The 21,328-nt window shown below is 39.9% G+C and overlaps 1 protein-coding gene across 3 annotated transcripts in view; it reads right to left on the reverse strand.

Moving 5' to 3' along the window:
- Positions 1-3,616: 3,616 nt before the first annotated feature.
- Positions 3,617-21,328, reverse strand: part of LOC112463899 — a 48,352-nt gene continuing 30,640 nt past the window's right edge. For all 3 annotated transcript variants that reach the window (XM_025030583.1, XM_025030581.1, XM_025030580.1), the window contains 15 exons: positions 19,677-19,844; positions 18,139-18,393; positions 16,930-17,040; positions 16,620-16,841; positions 16,117-16,280; positions 14,906-15,556; positions 12,773-14,799; positions 12,227-12,536; positions 11,843-12,052; positions 11,423-11,752; positions 10,692-11,078; positions 9,758-9,986; positions 9,210-9,651; positions 7,944-8,928; positions 3,617-7,417 (listed from right to left, as the gene is read on the reverse strand). In XM_025030583.1, the coding sequence (XP_024886351.1) occupies positions 7,196-7,417; positions 7,944-8,928; positions 9,210-9,651; positions 9,758-9,986; positions 10,692-11,078; positions 11,423-11,752; positions 11,843-12,052; positions 12,227-12,536; positions 12,773-14,799; positions 14,906-15,556; positions 16,117-16,280; positions 16,620-16,841; positions 16,930-17,040; positions 18,139-18,393; positions 19,677-19,844 (6,713 nt within the window). In that variant the 3' untranslated portion in view covers positions 3,617-7,195. The remainder of the gene's footprint in view (positions 7,418-7,943; positions 8,929-9,209; positions 9,652-9,757; positions 9,987-10,691; positions 11,079-11,422; positions 11,753-11,842; positions 12,053-12,226; positions 12,537-12,772; positions 14,800-14,905; positions 15,557-16,116; positions 16,281-16,619; positions 16,842-16,929; positions 17,041-18,138; positions 18,394-19,676; positions 19,845-21,328) is intronic.

The following is a 21,328-nucleotide window of genomic DNA, read 5'->3' on the forward strand; positions in this document are numbered from 1 at the left end:
AGTACAAGATAGAAGGAGAAACGATGCGCTCTTCTTCTTTCGCTTTATCTTCCCTCTTTATCTATCGTCGCGTCTCCTCCTACGAAATTTTTGCACGTGCTCGAAATACTTTTCCTCGGATATCAAATGCGAATTGCTTTTAAAAATATAATCAATCTCGATTCTTTTTATACAGATCTAAAATGCCGCTTCTTTTTCTTCTCGCACGCGCGCGCGTGCGCGCGAGAGATAGAGCCACTTCGAATCGATTCGCCGTTTTGCTCCTTTTATGCGCGGCATGTTATTAAAATTCATTCGCCCTTTCCGTTCTACCGTAAAATGCGTGTTTGTACAAGGTGCTGCGCGTCTGCTCTGCTGCTGTTACTGCTACTGCTGCCGCCGCGCCGTTGCCGCCGTATACGTTGCTCGACGACTAGCCACAGTGATGGGAATTCAATTAGTCGCGTATTTATCGGGAGGATATAAAATTGCGAGAAAATAATGTCGAAATACTTACCGCCTATTGCTATCTATTGATTGGTAGAACATGAACGAAAAGACTTAATCTCGAAGTTCGTTTACGGGGCGAGACGTGGGCAAACTTCGGCCCCGCTACGTGCCAGATAAATCAGACTTGCTCGGGAACGGATGCACTGCTTGTTCCTAGCAACCTTGGCCAGAAAGTTTCGAGCGATAATTGAGTCGTATGAATAAAAGGGAGCGAAAATTCTTTTGCTCTTATTTACTGAAGGAAATACTCCGGTGAATGTGAACAAAATGCACGTTCATCAAACGAAAATAAGTACTAAAAAGATATATATATAATAATATATATATAGGAGTATTATATATGTATATGGAGCATTCCATGCCAAATCTCAACCGAGGATTTTCTTTGACCATTTTTGATTTGGCTGAAATTTTTTTGTGTTTTCATATTTTTTCTTCATTTTTTTTCGAAAATAATTGTTTTTAAATAAGATAGACTCTACACCAATGGCTATCAAAAAATTTGATAAATTTATAGACAGCAATCCTGAAATTTCGATCTATAGATAAAGAGAAAATTTGAATATTTTCTATTTTTTAATTGCATTTTTACTTATTTTTATTATTGAATTACTTTTTTTAATGGAATATTATAAATTTTGATTTATTTTGTTTATTTTTAATTTTTATTTTTTTTATTTAATTTATTTTCAAATAAATCTGATTGCTATTTTCACAGATAAAATACGTGTTTTTTTTTTTATTAACTATGTGATTTAATTGTTACATTCTATCCGTTAAAGTTTCCCAATTTATAATATTACATTAAAAGAAAAGTAATTCAATAATAAAAATAAGTAAAAATGCAATTAAAAAATAGAAAATATTCAAGTTTTCTCTTTATCTATAGATCGAAATTTCAGGATTGCTGTTTATAAATTTATCAAATTTTTTGATAGCCATCGGTAGTTTATTTTATTTAAAAACAATTATTTTCGAAAAAAATGAAGAAAAAGTCTTAAAAAATCGAAGTTATTGAAATTCCATCTTTATCAATTAAAAATTTCGAAACTAAGTCTAGAATTTGTAAGATTTTTTTGAAAAAAATCAAAACGGTCGCATTGAGAAAAAAAACATTTTTTACTTAAATCCTAAAAAAAAAAACGGATATTGTCTATTCAAAATTTTTTCAATATCTTATTCAAAAAATACAGTAAAAAACGAAAAAAAAAGATTACTTCATTTTTTACAATATCGTTTTTCTTCTTAAAGTTATAGGCATTTGAAATTTTAAACTGCATTTTTTTGAAAAAATCCATAACTTAAGTATGAGTAGAGATAAAAATCTAAAAAAAATCATAGTAGCTACTTTCATTTAGTATGAAAACACAAAAAAATTTTAGCCAAATAAAAAATGGTCGAGAAAAATTCTCGGTTGATTTAGCGTGGAATGTTCCATATATTCAGATATCGTTCAAAAATACAAGAATTTGTTTTTAAAAGTAGAAAATTGTAGAAAACTAATTAAGCAAAGTATTAATCGTATACTGTAATTCTCAAATCATACTTTTACATCATACGAATTTTACTATTCAATGACATGGGAGTGTCATCGCGAAATTGAAATATATTAACAATATCATGTATAGGATATAATTCATTGTCATCGCGAAATTGAAATATATTAATAATTCATGTGTAGGGTGATATCATGTGAGGGACATAATTCACGTCCGATTTTTAAATCCTAGATGGAAATCGTGCGATAAAGATTCTTAAATTTCCGATTTTTATTAGAACGCGTATTGATTGTATTTCAATGTTGATAAAAGTTCTCGAAAACGTTTGGATTCCCATCACTGCTTGATTCCACGCAAAATCCGAGATAAGTAGACGCGGAATATCAATATTTAGAGATCTATTAATATTAATTGGTTTCCCCGTCTTCTGAAAGATACAGGGAGAAGCGGAGGGTTTTATAGACGAATTTTAATCACGTGTCGTATAGAAAGAACGATCGAACATCGAAAACATCAATATTTCTAATTTCTCTCACACACTCTCTTTCTCTCTCTTTCGCTCTTTCCTTTTTTCTCTTTTTGTGATCTAATTACATATTTACAAAAACCTCGAAAAGCGAACGCTAATCTCGTAACGTTCGCGGATGCAGCAGCGGTCCAAAAGCGGCACGTCGGAAAGCCAGACCAGCTGATGGACAGAATTTCCATTTTCATGGCAATTTCGAATGGATCGAATGTTGACCCGTTAATTTGTGTAGGTGAATTACGCGTTCAGGATTGAATTAGTAATTGTATAGCAATTTATTATAATTACACAGTAAAAATATATAATATTCAGAATATATAACGGATGTGTGTATATAGCACTGTATAAAATATATACGTGTAAATATATATATATATATTTCGCACAGTGCTACGTCTCGTCTCGCGGTTAATGGTAATTAATAAAATATTAATAACCGGCGCTATAATATTACTACAAGCGTGTAAAAAGATTGCGACTCGTTGCGCGTTCTTTGCGCATAGAGAAGGTACCGTATAATTCACCACCATCATCCACGCTTAGCCCTCCCCGAGAACACCGAGCTCCTTATCGGTTATACGCTCTTACCCAAGCGGAGAAAGGCGGGCCACTTTGCACAGCTGCTGTTTCAGGATCTTTTTATTTTTATCTGACGACTATAGTTACTGCGAAGGGGTAGTTATTCCGGCGACACGTAGCCATGGTATCGACCATATGCAAATCCGCGACCTACACGCTTCTAAATATGCGTACCGCGAGCATACATTTTTAAGCATTTTTTACGAGAGAGACAGAAAATAATTGTACGGTTTACTCTGTAACATTTTTTTATTGACACGAAAAGTCGAGATGAAAAGCTGAAAGGTAAAAGCGCTGCTCGGCCGATCTCGGTGTTCTTAGGGCCAATGCTCTAGAGGTTTTTCGATAAGGCCTGATTACGTCCGCCCAATCGCTGTCTAGACATTCAGTAACCACTCACGGAAGCTTACTGGTGCATCGTCAACGGCACGATTAAAATCTTCCCTTTTTATTATATTTAAAAAGCCTGGCCGACTCGTCGTCGTCGTCGTCTCGTTGCGACCCTTCATGAAAAAATACTATATATTATACACACGTATTTATATTTTTTTTTACGTACTACATGATTGAATCGTGTGTTCTATACAATGGATCAAATTCGACCGTCAAAAATATCTTTAAAAGCGACACGGCGTGAAACACCGCGCAGTCTCAGCGCGCCATATGTACACAACGGAGCATTCTATTAGGTATAATATTTACACAGAAAACAAATTTACCATATTTTACGCATATAAGTACCTCTTAATCCTTTTTTTCGGTTTCTCGATTATCCGTATCACTCGCGCGCGTATTTATTGTGTCTTCAGTTTGTACTTCACACTCCTACCAGTTTAATTTTCGAAGGGCTCTCTACGCTAGTATTATTATAGTATTATAGTACACGCTATAGCGATTTTCGGAAATGTTCTTTCTGTACTGTACAGGTTTTATTCGAGAAAATGCGATAAAACTTCGCCGGACCATTCTCGGAATTTCGACGAAGTCGTGTTATGATTATTCAAAAAAACTGAATCTCTTCTGGAAGTCGATTAATCCACGTCTATTATTCATTTGCCGCGTTTTTGAATCTCCTGTAAATCTTATGCAATTAAAATGTCATGCTGTCGCGATAAGAAAATTTATAATTTCGTTAACTTTGTGTATAAATTTTTACTTTTTTATTTTTTAGGAAAATTGATCGACTGCCTGAAGGATCGTTTATTATCTCTATAACACTAAACTTTTTTCTCACATAAAATGCTCTAAAAATTATATCTATAAAAGAGTCTTCAAGAGTTTCGGTCAGCCCGAAAATCTACCTCAGCGAAATCCAAATATCCCGGCAAATGGAGAAGATGAGAAACTACGATCGAAGCGTTTCTATTATTATTATTATTATTAGGGAATTGTACTCTGCTAAAACTCGATTGTATATTCTCATACGAATAATCTCATCCATCCATTGTCAAAAGTAACTGACAAACGCTCCGAGGGCGAGTAAATATAACTGCAAACACATAAAGACCAAATGTTAAATTTTATGTTTTGAGATTTATACACCTCTCTGTTTTAGCAAACGTTATTAGTTTGTTATTTTTAATTTAGCGAATATTTTTCGTTTCGTATCTTTCTCGCAACGGAGCGAGCTTGCCTCACAAATGTTGACCGTAATTCAACTCTTTCAATAGTCTTCAGCGTAAAAAAATCTCACAACATTAGAAGAGTTAATACGTTAACGATACGATAATTATGTATCTCTAATTACTGAAAGTGCAAACGGTGTTTGCCGCATTCATTACCGAACGTAACGCATTGCGCGTGAATATACCTAAAAGTGGACGTCATAAAAGAAACTGTCCTTTAGGATTAACTAATTTTTCCGATTCGTTGTTAAAATTAAAAAACAAAAAGGAACGATATTTTTCGAATTTCTTCGATTAAATATATTCATTTTTATGAAAAAAAAATTATCTTTCGACATATAGCACCTTATTTCGTATCACTACGTCTGTATATCAGAATTTCTTTCTATTAGAGGGAAAGGGAAAAACAAATACTATCAAGCTAATTGACATATTGACACTTAAGCGAAAATAGTACAAGAAGCGAGTGTGGTATTTTTATTTAACAAAGAGCACGTGACATGCGACTTCGGGTTCAGTTATATAACATTTATACTCTACAGTTATCGGATTATGTTAAATATAGTTGCGCGTCTGCGGGAGCAACTTCGTGGTTTATTTCTTTATAATTCAACAAGCATTCTCACTTACCTATTTAAAGTTTATCTGCTCTCTATTCGTAAACTATAAAATGAGTCAATAAGTCGCGTATCACGAGCTCTCTTTGTAAGTACATTTTTCAATCATTTAGGCCCGAGTCTTGCGAGTCAGATTTACATAAGCTCTAATACGAATCGATATCGTCGAATCACCCTAATCCCTATAAGTAAAGGTTACTTATACCTTTACTATCGTTTCGACGGAAGCTTATCGCTATGTTATCCGATGCATACCGTAAATTTGCATTTCAATATCTTAACATCTCGTTAAGCTTCATTAAGAAAATTCGTCTGGTTCTCTCTCCTCCAGTTAATTTAGCGTTAACGTTTTTACTTCTCTATCGTTGTAGCGGGTTTCTCTATCCCTCGGGCGCTATCTCAAACTCAGCGTACAGCCTGTTATTTAAATAATTGATTTTCTTGCGAGCTTTGATGGGATTAATTCTTTATTGCTCGTTACATCCGCGATATTTCAGGTCAAAGCATCTGACTGCATCGCAAGGTATGCAAATGTCTATTCTATAAACGCGTTAGAAGATATATCGATTAGCGAAGTAAAAACACGACACATGCTCGTGTTCGTTATCGATCCACTACGACAAATCGAGTGAAATTCTCTAAAAGCTGTATATCCCTATAAAGAATGACTCGAATATCATCTTCATATATCTTCATCTCGTCTTTTAGCCAAGTTACATTATCATTATTTATCGTACGTTGTTTCCATTGATTTTTTCGTTAAAAAAATTTGACTCTCCGAACATGAAAATAGTGTGTACTTCCCCTTTTTTTTTTGTTATTCAAATATCGAAACGTTATTGTTACTCGGGTCATTAACTTACGACTTAAAACTTAAGCTGTATAAACTTGAATCTACCGCTTTTGTAACGCGATTTACATCAACGAGTGTGTGCACGCAAGTGTTAGACACACGTTCTTAAATTCATATTTACAATATGTACAGCAAATAACTTTTTATATCGATCACTTCTGCGTTTAATGCCACTTAGTGTGATTATTGCATCGATCCATCTCTTTTTCGTTCTTTCTCTCTTTCTCTCTTTCTTTCTCTCATTCTCTCATTCTCTCGATCTCTCTCGCTCTCTCTCTCTTTCTCTCCTGCTAGCAAAATGTAAGCGTAATTACAATTCGGAAATTCACAGAAACCGAACGGCAGTCGGATCGCATTTCAATGGGAGGAATTTTTGAACAAGGCACAAGTATTGCCTGTTATGGAGTTTTAAAAGTTGCAGGCTACGAAGCCTGCATTCGCCAATCTACACCATTTTAGGTCGCGTGCGCGTTTAAGGACAATATGCTCTTTTGAATTTTTTTAACGATCTTAAGTAGATCGATGAAATATTTAATCGTATGTCATGTATACGACGAAAAGACATTTTCATATTGCATAAGAAATGCGACGGAAAAAATAGATGAAATAATGCTATTATTAATCAATGAAGAAATTAAGACCCTTCGAGTCTGGTAAAATAAATTTAACCGTCAGATGGTAAATAAGTTTTGTGTTCTGAAGAACAATCGTTTTGTTAAGTATTTCGCGAATGAAGTAATGCTTGTGCCTTGTAGACTTAATGAGCAACGCTCTCGCAATAATATATAAGGACGTATGTGGAGAAATAATTTCATCTCTTGCGTGTAACGTATCGCCTACGTTTCTATCAGCATATTGGCTATAAGCTTCCAAGAGTTTGTCTTCCTCCGCAATAAAAGAGAGCCGTTCATTTTAAACGGTTGTCGCATCGAAAATTTCGCAGAGTTGTGTTTAGCTGACCGCGATTAAGTAATTCCGGCTAACTTAATCGTCAGCTTAAGCTGTTCTCATTCATTTAGAACAGCCGTAACGCCGGGTGCATAAGTTACCGTTGGATGCGTATAAAAGCCGGCGTAGTAGTAATAAGGATCGTTGTCCTCGTAACCCTTTTGATGTCTGTGCGACGCTTGCAATATCTTATTATAATCTTCAAGTGGTAGCACCATTACTTTGTGGGAAATCGTTTGCACGTCGTTCGAATCGCTGTGCTTCGATTCAAACAGGCCGCCCTGTGAATAAACAAATTTACCAGTTGCTTTTATTCGAATTTACTGATATCTAAAAATAGAGGAATTATTTCTTGCAATGCCAGACAACGCGGATGTCTCAAATCGGGACATATGACGTCTTAAAAACATCATTAAGACGTTTTCTCATAATATGATGTCTTATGTCCCGATTTGAGACATATGTTGTGTTCACTGAGATCTTTTTAATACTCAATATATTTTTATAATTGTACACATTGAGTTAAATTTTTAGAAATACTTCTTCCACTTTCAAGGCTCATTTACTCTAACTATATTACATTATGACATCAGAAAATCATATAAATATATTTTTCTTATGTAAAAAAAATTTATTTGATATATAGCGCAAAAATAAATTTATATCTGTGATTTTTTGCCTTTAATCCGATATGACAGTACAGAATGATCAAAAACTTTAGAAGAATATTTCTGAAAATTCAAACGCTAAGGGTTTCTTAAATACTTCTTCTAAGTTTCTTGCTTAAATACATAAAAGAAAAATTACCGGAGGGTTTAGGCTGCAAGGCGGTTGTAGCTCCTCGGGACGGTAGAACCATTGGGATCTGACTCTCATCTCTAATTTCTGGTTCAGCCACAACGACACAATCTTGCCGATGTAAGGCTTCTCGTGAGGTTTTCGATAGGAATAAAACAATACGCTGTCGCCTATGTTTATCGTTTCTCTGCCGCGTCGTATAGCGGTGAAATATTGATTTCCGCCAGATACACGACTACTGCTCGCCCATTTCCAGTGGCGTTTGTTAGGCAACATGCGCGCTATCGGACTGGGTGTCTCGACGGGATTCGACGGGTTGGTGGCCACAGTTGTCGGGTTGGCGGCGCGATTCTTCGAGGCGCGACTCGTCGTTGTGCCAGAACTCGTCGAGGTGTTGTTTACCGTCGAAGCGTGTCTCGTCAAGGCGCGATTCGTCGTTGTGCGATTCGTCGAAGCGCGATTCACCGAGGCGCGATTCGTACCGCGAACTGCCGAAACCGTTGAAGCTTGGTTCAAAGTGCCGCGATTAGCCGCGGCACGGTTCGTCGAGGCGCGGCTCGTCGATGCCTTCGGCTGTGTCTTCAACTTCTTCGCGACTGGTTCTATCGTCGGTTCCTCCGGCTCCTCGTCGTTTGCCTGGACCTCTTCTGAGATTTCTTCAGATTCCATCTGAGTCTCATCGCTAATTTCGGGTTTTAATGGTTCGGACTCTATCTGGGTCTGCTGAACAGGTTCTTCTTTCTCAGGTTCTGGTTGAGTCTGTTGAACGGGCTCCGACGGTTCTGATATCATCTGAACATCGTCATCTTTTTGAACTGGTTCTAATGGTTCTTCAAGCTCCACTTGAGCTTCGTTGTCTTTCTGAGTAGTTATTAATGATTCTTCAGTTTCATCATCTTCTTCGGACAACCTTGTCTCCTCGATAGCGGAGAAACTTGTATTCGGAAAATCTGTTTCTTCCTCATTCCTCTGCTCCCAGCTGTTCTCTCGATTGCTAAGAAACATTTCAACATTTCTGCTAAAGATATTTGATAAGCTCAGAGCGAAAATAAGGTTAATCTATAATTTATAAGATTCACTTTAAATACGATTTCATACTCAAAATGAATCTTATAAATTATAATGTTATTATTATATTTAAATTTAAATTTTATATTCTCTTTGTACGCGCAGCACACATTGTTATAAATAAAATTTTCTTCATCTACGATAGTTTGCGATGTAAAATATAAATCACATATAAATATACAACAGATTATGATAATATATATGTACCTTATGCTATTCGCGTCGCCAATGCTACCATGATGTCTGTGTTTATGCTTTCGATGTTTTCTGTGCTTATGCCTTCGATGCTCTTTACAGGACCTATGCTTTCTGTGTTTCTTCTTGCCCTCTTGAGCCTCGAGTAGCTTCCTATTCTTTTTTATTTTCTTCATGTGCTTCTTTTTGTTGTACTCCGTGCCGCTCGTACTGCTCGTGTCGACATTCGTTTCGGTCTCCGCCTCGGCGCATTCGTTGCCGTTTGTCAATTCTACGTTAGAAACGTAGGGACATGTGGCGAAGCTGTTGTTGCTAGCCGTCGCACTCCGGGACGTCGACGGAACGCTTTGACCGTTCAATGGAACGCTCTGATTGCACGTTGAACGCTTGTCTTCCGAAGTTGACGTTTGTCGTCGTCGTTTGCCCAGTGAGAGTAGAGGATTCGGATCGTACACTGCAGATAAAAATTGAAAATAAGTAAGAGATAAATTTTATCATATTTTATCATATCCGAGTCCTGATTCGAGCGACGTAAAGATACGTATACGTGAGACACATACCAACGACAGGATAATTAGGCTGTAAAAGTCTGATGTCATCCAAGACGATTAAACCGCTGTCCCCATCGTCGAACTCCACGGTGACGAATTTCTCGTCATGTTGCGGATCAGGTATCATAGGTTTCACAGAAGTGCCCGGGTACAAGCATCTGTACTGTTGGCTCCAATACGCGCATAGCCTTGTACCGGGTGGTAGCTCTTTCGTCGAAGTCGGACATACCTCTACAATCTACGCGATAAAATATTATTATATAATCTCGAAATATTTTATTATAAACATTTCTTATTTCCCCTCTATAATGAAGAATGAGTTATTTCTTTAATACACGTACGAACACGTAAGTAAATACCAGAAAGCTAAAAAAACGAATTATACTGTAATCAGTGAATAGTAAAATTTTGATGCCTGTCGTAAAAAATTGGTTTGATCACTTCTTAAAGAATCTTGAGCAAGAACAAGAAGAATTTTGAGTCTTTAAGAGCTATCCTAATTTTATAGAATTGTCTGTGACAATATATTTCTCTCTTATGTCATGAAAGAGGAATAAAATTTTGGTAAATATGTAGTATTAACAAATATTGTTAATATTTCGGAAACATCAAAGTGTCAATGACAGCTCATAAAGTATAAATAAGTATAATTCGTCTGTGAATATATAATACCAACCAACCTATTTTTGTGTTAGTAATATCAACATTTTTGTGCGTATTAACTCGTTGCCTTATGATCTTTTTTACGTGTTTATGCCAGAATTGACTGTTTTATGTCGGTCTATTGTAACGATTGCATAATTGGCCAGGACATTGGTGGGACACCACGAGTATCAGACTCGTGTTTGTTAAATTTGGATTCTGATCCGTGCGATTCGTTACAAGGTAACGAGTTAAATGAGTCGATATTGTTGGCAGAATTTAAATGTCAAGTCGACCATACCGCATCTTTCAGGATCTCCTCCCTGGAATGAATATGCGGTCTGTTACCGCGTTCGCCGTCCAGCGTAATAGCGTAAACGTCGGGCGCTTGCACGGCGCTCAGCCTGCCCGCGTAGAAGAGACCGCCTATCGCCATGAGAACTCGCAGCTGATCGATGGCCAGATGTGCGGACGTCAGCTTGCACCGATTGACAATGCTCTCGGAAGTCTTCGCGGCGGCTGCCTTGGCGCATTGTTTACACTCCAGGGATTTACGCCGCTTAGACTCCTTCTTATCACGATTCGGCGACTGCGACGAACTAGATTTCCGTTTCTTCTTCTTCGACTTCTCATGCCATGATCTTTCCAGTTCCTTTTCCGACTGTTCTGCAGATTCGATCGACGTCTCCTAATACAGTGAAATTTTATGATTAAAAAATGTTTTGTCCCTTTTACTTGTTTTTTGCTAATTTTGTCAATTCTATCTGTAAAATGACAAGTGTGTGCATTAAGGCGTAACTCATTAAAAATCGTACATGTAACTTATGTTCGTTGAAAGTGCGATTTTATTTAATATTTGCATCAAGAACTTATAGAATAATTATTTAAATTTTTTTTAATTTATATTTTTTGATAAAAGTTTTTAGGTATTTTTAAACTAGAAATTTTTTAACTTTATAAAATTCTTGCTAATTCTTTTGAAATGATTTATTTGCGAAATTGTGCGAAAAAGTGTAGCAATGACTTTATTACCTTGACAGGTTGTTGAACTACGGCTTCTTTAGGCGGAACGTTTTCGGGTTGTATCGTGTCGGTTTCGTCATCCTCCCAATTTTTCATCTTTACCTCTGCTTTCAGTTTCGGTTTTATTTTACCGCTATGCTTCTCAAGCTTCACCTCCTGACTTAGCTTTGCTTTTTCGGCGATAATCGAGCTGATCACGTTTTTGTTGTGCAGCGGAGTTTGCTTTGCTGGCTTTGCCTTCATTTTTGTAACTTTTTGCACCTTAGCTTGTGGCTTCGGGGAAGAGATTCTTGATTTGAATGGCAACGGGGTATAGCCGGTTTTATTATTTATGCATTGCTGAAAACAAGGACGGCATTGCACTTATTAAAATCAATAATATATGGGAGATATTTAGGAATTAATAAAAAATAAATCTTAACAAATTACCTTCGTTTGTAAGTGTCTGTTCTTTGAAGATAATACGTAACCCACTAGAGAACTCTTGCTCTTAGGTTTCTTAGCCACAATTGTCTCCGTCAAGTGTCTGACGCTGCCCGAAGTGCACGTGAGTTTTCGCGGTCGTCCCACTTTCCTCTTCTTGGAAGCAGAAGTCGAGCCTGTGACAGTCGGTGCTGGTGACGACGTGTCGTATCCCAGCTAAAAGATAGAAAATAAAAATAAACAAATAAAAAATCACATTTTTAACACTTCTATTTTGCCACATTTTTGTCGTATTAATAATAAGATTGAAATAACAATAAATAAATGAATAAACAAGAAAATTTATACGTTAGTAAATAAAAAGATCTAGAATGATGATAATCTAAGTACCGTTCCTGTGCTTTTCTCATCATCCTCTGGTGTTGCTTTGCTGGAGCCAGGTAACACTGGGATCGGCGACGTCACCGGCTGTACTGGTATCGGAATACTGGGTATACTGTCTAAAAGTTTTATATGACTTCTGGGCTCGCCAAGTTTCACGAGATTCACGTTGCACCTCGGCATGGTCAGAACAGTTGAAGCTAACGGCGAGGGTGCGTTATCAGGTTCCGGTGATCTTGGTGATCTCGAGGGCGACTTTCGCGACGGAGAGGTCATAAGATCGAACGCGGGTGGCGATGATAATGGCCCGTGATCAGAACTGGAGAAATTGTTAATTTCGAATTATTCAGATTGAAATAAAATTAACATGTAAATTCACTGTGTTCTAATTTAATCGATTTTTAGAGACGAAGAAGTTTATTATTCCTGTGTTTATATCTATCAAACTTGTTAAAAAGGTAATTGCTATCTTATATTTCGTGTCTCAAAATAGATTACGTGTATTAAAAATGAGTTCTCTGTATTACACAATTTTTTATTTTGATTTACACTCACCTAGTGGAAGAATGACTCTTTTTCCGCGGTCTGCCAGAGATCTTCTTGTCATCTTTCTTCGGAACCAACTTGGAAAGCTCCTTCTGTTTTTCTCTGTATTGTCTTTGAATGTCGGCCATCCTGACTCTCATGTCAAGTTCCGTAGCGTTCATGCTCGGCCAGTCGTCCTCGTTATCGCAATTTCCTTTCTTGGCTATGAACTTCTTCGCCTCTAACTTTGTTCGAGCGTTTTTGTAGTCGTGAGGGTCTCTCTCGTCGACGGATAGTTTACGCTTGTTATTTCTAATTTCACAGCTCGTTAACTGTTCAGACAGGACCTTCGATTCGAATATTTCACCCTCCGAATCCGTCAGGTTGTCCTCTCTCGCGATCTTATCGTAAAGCGCGTCATCACTTTGTAAATTATTAGGTGTTGTATCCGAGAGAACTTGGAGATTTTTAGCGGCCTTTGTACTGAAATAATAACCTTCATCGGCTCTATTGAGAGATTGTTCTTCCGAGTCGATAGTTTTTTCATCAGTGATCTTATTAGTTTTCTCCTCAGAGAAATTATCGATATTCTTAGTACTTTCTTTCGATTTCAGAGCACTCTCCTGTGTTCGTTCGTTAACTTCCGTTGTCCTTTCTTCGATATCTTTCTCGTAATAATTCAGCGATGCATTCTTAGTTTCCTCTTCGTGATTGTTGATTTTGAATCGCTTGGAACGGTGATCGTCAGTCTCAATATACTTTCTTTTGCTTTCGTCTTTCTCGAGAGAGCCGCTTCTGCCCAGATTCAGCAGTAATCTACCGGCGTGCGAGATCTCTTCCGAACTTTCGAGGTTTAATTTCCGGGGAACCTTGTCGCCCACCTCCATAATCTGTTCGGCCAGGGCGCAGAGCAAGCCGAGAGGGCTGCCGACGTTATTATTATTATTCTCACTCTGCTGACTTATCAGTTTGGTTTTAACAGGCGACTTCTCGACGTCCGTGTCTACTTGTTGATGCTCCGGCTGGCCGACTCGTTGCTCCAACTGTTCGATGCTGTTTGACAGCAATTCGAGACCACTCACATCAATGGCTGGCTTTTGCTTCTGTACCCTGGATATCGTCTCCGAAGACACGTCTTCAATGTGATCGGATTTACGAGTCACATTGGGTTTCCCGAATGGCTGCACCTCGCACCGCCAGACAGTCTTAGGCTTAACGTAGACGGTAATATCATTCTTCTCATTTTTTGCTAGCAATTTTTTATCCTCGAACGCCTTGATGTTATTGTTGTTGCTCCTGCTGTCGTTATTATTCTCGTTAAGCGGGCACTTGCCGGACGTGTCGCTAGTGGTCAAATGCCTGTTGTTTTGAAGCGAGTGTCGTCCCGATTGATCTCTGATATGCTGCTCCGACATCGCGGTTTGCGAGGAAGAGATCTCTGTGTCGATTGTGCTACTGTCCAGAGAGTTCTGGCATGATCTTAGAAGATGCAACTTTTTCGGTATCGTTTCGGAGTACCTCCGCGGCTTAACAATCTCTACATTCGATCTTTCCATGGACTCCTCGATTTTTTGATGGGTGTTAGGTAGCGCGGCTTCCTGCAAAGCCGCCGCATTTTTCTTCAGTTTCTCCACCACGTTCTCGATGCCCGGATGGTGAGTCTTCTCCACCGAGTGTCTCTTCGTTGCTTCCTGCGACGCTTTCTCGCAACTGGATCTGGATCTCTCGCTAGTGGACGTTGGCTCGCACTGAGACGAATCGTAGCACACCTCGTAACAGCTGTCGTCGGCCTCTTGCTTGATAGCTACTTGTTGCACTTCCTGATCGTCGCAATCGATATTAGGCATGTCGAAAGACTTAACCGTGATCTGAGGCCGGGTTTCGCCGCTCGAGGTATTTCGGTTCTTGTCGCAACTCTCGCAATTGACTCTCGGCGACTCCGTCGAATCGGCTACGTTTGACTTCGTCTCATTGACGATCGGCGGTTCTGATATTTTGGAGCATGTTTGACGATGAATTTCAATGTTCTCCGAAGCATCGATGATCTTCGATTCGGCCTGAAAAGTAGGACAATTCTAAATATTACACCAGAAGATGTCCTGAGCGGAACGAGTTATAAAAAAATTACGGTATATAGAAAATGTTAAATAATTGAAAGCTTACCTCCTTTTCATGAGTGTTGGCTTCTTGCGCAAGAGACTTCTCCTCGTCCTTGGAATAATCATCTCGATGATCACGTTGATTTACGTCTTTTCTCCTTGCGAAGAACTCCAGGTTCTCGTGGAAGCTATCACAATTTTCCTCGGTGATCTCGATGATCCTAGTACCAAGCCTGCTGCCCCTACTGCAGACAGACGGCACTTTGTCGCCCTTGCAAGCTTCCTCGTCATCGCGAGTATCGTGCTCAATCGTCTTCGCGTGACCTTTCCCATCTTTCGCCGAGTACTTGGCGCAATCGGCCATGTTGATGATCGTATTCTCCGCCTTGTCCACTTTGGTTACGATGCCGCATACCGTCGGGTTCACCGTAGTTGTAGTCGTCGTGATTCGAACGACGTTGCAGATCCTCTCCGTCGGCGATGGCACGATCTCGAAATTCGCGGCAGCTAGATTCGTCCCCGTAGATTGAGACACGACCTGGCAGGGACTCAGGTTCTGCTCCTGCTTCACGAGAGCCTCCTGCTTCTCCTCGGTGTCCTCGGGCGCGTCGGTTTGATTCGAGGCGTCCTGAACCCCGAATGACGATGGCTCGATCGCATGAATCGTCGCCGGTATTTCCGGGGGTGGTGTCAGACACGAGACCGGCGACGTGGCCTTTGCGAAAATTTTATTCTTATATTTTCGTAGTCTCAAAGAATCTCTTTTTCTTTTTTTATTATTATTAAAGTCCTCTCTAATTTCTCGTGCATAAAAGTACTATAAAAAAAAAAATAATAAAAATAAAAATAAAAAGACGTCGAAAATTTTTTTTCATACACTCTTGTATGACAGCGTTTTCCAATTTTTTAAAGTCAAGATTTAGTTATTGTTCCGCGCAGATATATCGTTAGATTTGTTTTACACGAGGAAAACCAAAAGAGAAAGACCTTCGGGTGAGAACGGGAGAGGGGGAGTATACGGTGCAGTGCGCAGCGGTAATTACGTCAAACTCCGGGCGCGGTCCAGCCATTCGCATAATGTGGAAACGTTGTGGCACATTGTATTAATCATGGGCAAACCCGATTTGCATCGCTATCTGCATAGATATTGCGCCGGCCGGCCGGCTAGCCGGTCGGTCGCGCAATAATTCGTGTTGCGCGCTGCATACCGCGCGCGCGCGCCTCGGTACAGGCGCGCACGGTGTTTAAACCCTGGTGAAAGGTGATGTTACCTACCTGTGACCTACAGTGCGTGGTGGTAGGCTCGGCCTGGCTGATTTGCACCAGCGCCGGCGCTTGAGGGTAATAATGCAGCGTGGTAACCAGGGCTGCGTCCGGTACCAGAGCGCCTGTCATGGACGTCATGCTTTGCAAGGCGGTCTTCGACGATTCGGTGGACGCTGCGGAAGATTGAGGAAAGTCTTAACGCGGCTGTCTAACGTATGAAATATAACCGAACGATTCGCTGCACCAGTAGTATGTCCAACTACTGATCACTTGGCTCGGTTATTTTTTCCAAAAATTTGGAAGAATTAATCTTAACTCGTATTACTTCATTTTAGGTAGCGTGGAATTTTTTAAACTTTTCAGAATTTTAAGTGTTAAAACAAATCGTATCTTATCTTAAGTTACTTTTTTTTCTAATCTCATAACTACCATACTATATTCGTGTCTCTTAAAAAAAAAAAGCTCTTTCTTTGTCCCCAACTTTCTCTGTTAAGAAAAGTGGTCTTACGTACTGATTATGGTTGTCGGACTGTTGCTGCATTCCGTCTCGATCTTTACTATCGGCAGCGCGCTTTGTTGTTTCCTTTTGTTCTCAGTCAGCACTAATCGCGCGCCGCCGATATCACCAAGAAGCTGTATCGAGGGTGGAGGCGGCGGCAATAGGAGTGGCGGCGGTGCAACGTTACTGTTGTGGTTCGAGTAATTCGGCCACACCAGAGCCTGCTGCATTTGTTCTGTCGGAACGGGGGAAAAAATGCAAAATTGATTTTCGCCGCTCGCGCGTTAAAAGGGATATATTTAGAAACCGTGTTTCCGCATTACCCGCTGCGTGAATAAGGAGAATGTGTCCGGTCGTTGGATCGCGGACTAACTGTAATCCACCTTGCAGCCCGGAACCCATCTGCGGAAAGCCGACCGGCTCCGTTGGCATCGCTGTAAAAGCAATATTAATTTCTCATCCTCCATGAAATCGTACATTAATTTCGATTGTTTTACACGTGCTTTTTAATTATATTTATAATTCACTATAAAAGCTTAAAGAATATCTCTGACTCTGAGTCTTCTTTCAGACATTCTTTTTGTTTAACCTTTTTGTAACCTTTTATATCGTAATTCTCGTTCGTCCAAGCTCACGAAGAGATTACTATTACCACTATTATTATTTAAATATGCAAAGAGCGTAAAATCGATTGGCTCTGCGACTTCTATGCTTTAACGCGTGAATTTTTGTCTCTATCCGAAGGCCCATCGAGCGACGAATTAAATTAAACGGGTATGAGTGAATGATTTACACGGTGCGAAAATACGCGCGCGAGCTGCAGACCGGGCGATGTAGTTCAGCGTTATTTGGATAAATGTCACTCGGTCAGCGAGGCCGGAGCGGGGAGGTCAGCGTGAGGGGTGAATTCGATCCGAAATTGTGTAGGGTCGCTCGTTAGTGGCCCGGTTAATCCCTCGTGCTGATAGATGCGCATATATGATATATATATATACACATCGCGAGATGTTAATTAATTCGGAACCTTTGTTCATTGATGCATGCGACCCGCTTATGTCGTAAAAAATGAACATTATGCGAATTTGCATTCACGTATAGGTAAATACTCCGTGATGCGTTTCTCACTGGTGCGCGCCAGTCTGTCATTAAATTTTACTTCGGTAAATAATCAAGTAAGTATGCGGAGGAGTGTTGGTACAGAACAAGTATGATTTTATTAGCATTAACAAAATTTTATACAAAAACAGTTTCATCACGATCGATGAACCGAGAGACTCGTAATTATCTCGCAGTTTCGTATTTCTCGCGTAAAATCTAATTCGCGCGTTAATCCCCAATCATCTCGACTTTCGAATGTCGGCATAATTAACTATAATCTATCCCGAGCTAAAAAGCTATCTATCCCGAGGTATGAAATTTCGTTCGATCGCAGATTTCGTTCAACTCTCGGGCTTAATTTGACGGGGTTGAGGGTGGTTTTGCATAGATCGCTCTATTATTCTTATAATGACGTTCGGCCGCGGATTACCCACCTGCGGCCGCCGTAGCCGGATACTGCCACAGTGTGGGCGGCCAAGCAGCGGCGGCTGTGTCGGCCGCGGCTGCCGGTCCGCCACCGATGCTGCCCAGGGTGGAATTCAGGCTGGAATTCAGACTGGAATTCAGGCTCAGCGAGGGCGCGAGAGCCCCGGAGGGAATGGCAGCGAGGTGGGCCGCACGATCCTCCCCTCCAGGCCCTCCGCAGTGCACCAGGGTAGTGCCGCCTACCGCCATGGCCGTGCTGGAACCTACAACGGACCCAGGCTTGTTCATCGGGATTCATCCACTACTAAAGATCGGCAGAGATCGAGGGGAGTAGTCATCGGTGGCAGGGAAGCTTCTAAGCTACAGAGACGGGGCTCCCTTTCCACCAAATGACAATAAAAGCTAGCAATTAGAGAAATTAGATGTAGATTAGATGCAAATTAGAAATTAGATGAGCGTTAGTCCGAAAAGTTCGAAATTCGAACGTCTGTTGGGTATGGTCGGTCAAATTTTTAAATTTACGTTATAAAGTAGATACAAATATCGAAATCGTGAGATTTCTGCAAATTTTAAGATAATATAGCTAAGCGTAAGAATAGGGTATCGAAACAAAAAGATCGTATACTGATAATTTTGTTGTATTGATAAAAGTTTCAGAGAGATTTATACCGATTAAAAGTCCATTACTTAGAATCTACGCAAAATCTCTGCATTCTCTTCTATCAATGTCGAAGGCGTTATTTTCGAAGAAGTATCGTCATAAAAATAATAGCCGCAGGCTGCAGTAATAGCGCGGATATTTTTTCGCAATAAATTACGCTCAAGATATGAGACGATGCAGGTAAAATCGTTCGTTCCGCGACATTAATACTGAAAGCGATAAGTATATAGAAAAGTTGGAAATTGGGAAAGTATAATGTAATATTAAAGATTTTTCAATCGCGACCAATGAATTTTCGAATATACACCAGCAAATCTAAGCGAGCTCTCTTTAATATTCGCTTTAGGGTTGCAACTTGAACGATCGCGCTACGAGAATATGCTGCGTAATTGGATAACCGTGTATTGCATGCAACTGGGGAGTATGCTCATTCGAAAGGGATATCCTTTCAACTGAAACAAAAATATTGTAAAAGCGTACAAGTTTGTCCAAGTTTAACACTAATATTTGGTCATATAATAATTCTTTTAGATACTCGACATTATACTCGATATAAAAAACGGCAATCGTACGGTTATTGGAACGTACGACCTTGCAAACAATTTTACATTGCAACGCAATTATTAGCGAAAGAATTCACATTTTTGTAAAAAAATCGCAATATTTCTTCCATTATGCGCTTTTTGCATTGCTCTTTCACGCTCGCGAGAAGCATAATTCTAACATATTCCAGCACGGGCCTCTAAGTACGGTGTATTATATTCGCATTATTAAATGTCGATTTTACGTTACGGGTAAGAATGTTCCAACGCTCGTGATTTCATTCATCGCGTTCAAGAATAGAGTTTCATAACCGCGCGATATATCTCCGTGAGAAAAACTTACCCAGGCTGTCCGGCTGGAAATGATGATAGCTCGTTGCGTGATGCGACGTGTGATGACTTAAGGACACATTGCGCATAGACGTCGAAGTCTCTTGATGCTGCAATCGCTGCCTCGCCACAGCAATGCCAACCGGTATGCCACCGGCTCCCGCGTTAGAGACGGCTATCCCTGAAACGATTAAGGAAATCGCGCGTGAATCGCAATGAGAGAAGCTGCGATGCCGCAGTCGCGTCGACTCGATCGTAGACTCGGTAGGGAACTTGAGATCGTGATGAAGCACGAATAGAAAAGGTTTCAAAGAACATTGATTCAAAATCGATCTATTATTAAATATTGATAGGCTTTTTTTTAATTCTGTGCAGTCTGAATATGATACGTGTTGCGTTTGTAAGTAGAGATTAAGGATTAACATTGAAGATCTAAGAGATCTCCAAGCAAACAAGATTTTTGAAGAAAACGATATTTTGTCGAGTTTAATTTTACGTAGACGTATAAAAACATGTCGATCACTGCGATTAGCAGACTATATTTTTGCGTATCGATATCTTGAAATAAGAATTATTTCGATTTAGACTTTCAATTTATAAGGTATAGATTGTAGATACAATCATAGATAAGGAAACGCAATTTTCGATACCGGAACTTTCCACGCGAATTTCATATCTGATTTGATATCTCAAATGCATTTGTCCGAATCACCCCCTGGATCTTCTCCGCTTCTGCACTGAAAAAAAATCTGGTTCATTTTCCACCAGAAAATACTGGGTTGAATCTACCAGAATCTGATTGAATTAACAGGCATTCTGGTTGCATAATTAAAATTCTGGTTGTATTAATTGGAAGAATCTGGTTCGTTCATTTACCACTGTCTAATTAATTCAACCAGATTTTTTTTCAGTGTGGATTTTTCGTTAAGCCCCGTGAAATTTTTGTCAATGTATTATAATTTTACCGAAACACCGTGGTTTACGTGCGTTTTCGTCAAGGTACTCCGAAACGCATTCATTTAAATCACCGCCTCGGTCTATCCGCAATTCTTGATATTATTCTCGCGGTACTCGACCCGACGTATTTTCACCGGAACGCGGCAATTCGCTCGGAAGTGCATTCATTTAAATCACCAACTCGATCTTTCTTTTCCCCGCGCCTACCTCGCGCTCCATCGTCCTTCCTTTCGTTTCTCCTCGCACCGTCCGCCTCTTTTCTCCGCACCTTCGGCGACACGCGTTATGCTCGCATGACGTAACACGTGTGGGCATCACGCACCGGCACGAGGGCCGTGTGGTGTACCAGGGAGTGCGGATGTGTCAGGACCGGAGAGAGGGTCGAGACTCTTTCGAACCACGCCTTGTGTTTGCGTCGCCATGCGTGCCACGCACCTCCTACTTTCACGAGACTGTCTGCCTGCCGCTCTCTTTCTCTCTTTCTCTCTTTTATTTTCTCTCTTCTTCTTTCTTTCTCTCTCTTACCACCTCGCCTCGCCTCCTCTTTGCTCCTTTCCTCTCGCCATCTCGCTTGTGAACCAACCGACCGACAGACCGGTCGGTCTCTCGTCTCGCACGATCTCGTCTCGCATCAGTCTCCTCTCTCTTTCTCTCCCTCTTTTGCTTCTCTCGCTCTTCATGCTCCCATATCGCGCGGTTATGCACGTT

The sequence above is a fragment of the Temnothorax curvispinosus genome, unplaced genomic scaffold (assembly GCF_003070985.1).
Source record: "Temnothorax curvispinosus isolate PA1 unplaced genomic scaffold, ASM307098v1 QBEX01013732.1, whole genome shotgun sequence".
Classification (NCBI taxonomy): domain Eukaryota; kingdom Metazoa; phylum Arthropoda; class Insecta; order Hymenoptera; family Formicidae; genus Temnothorax; species Temnothorax curvispinosus.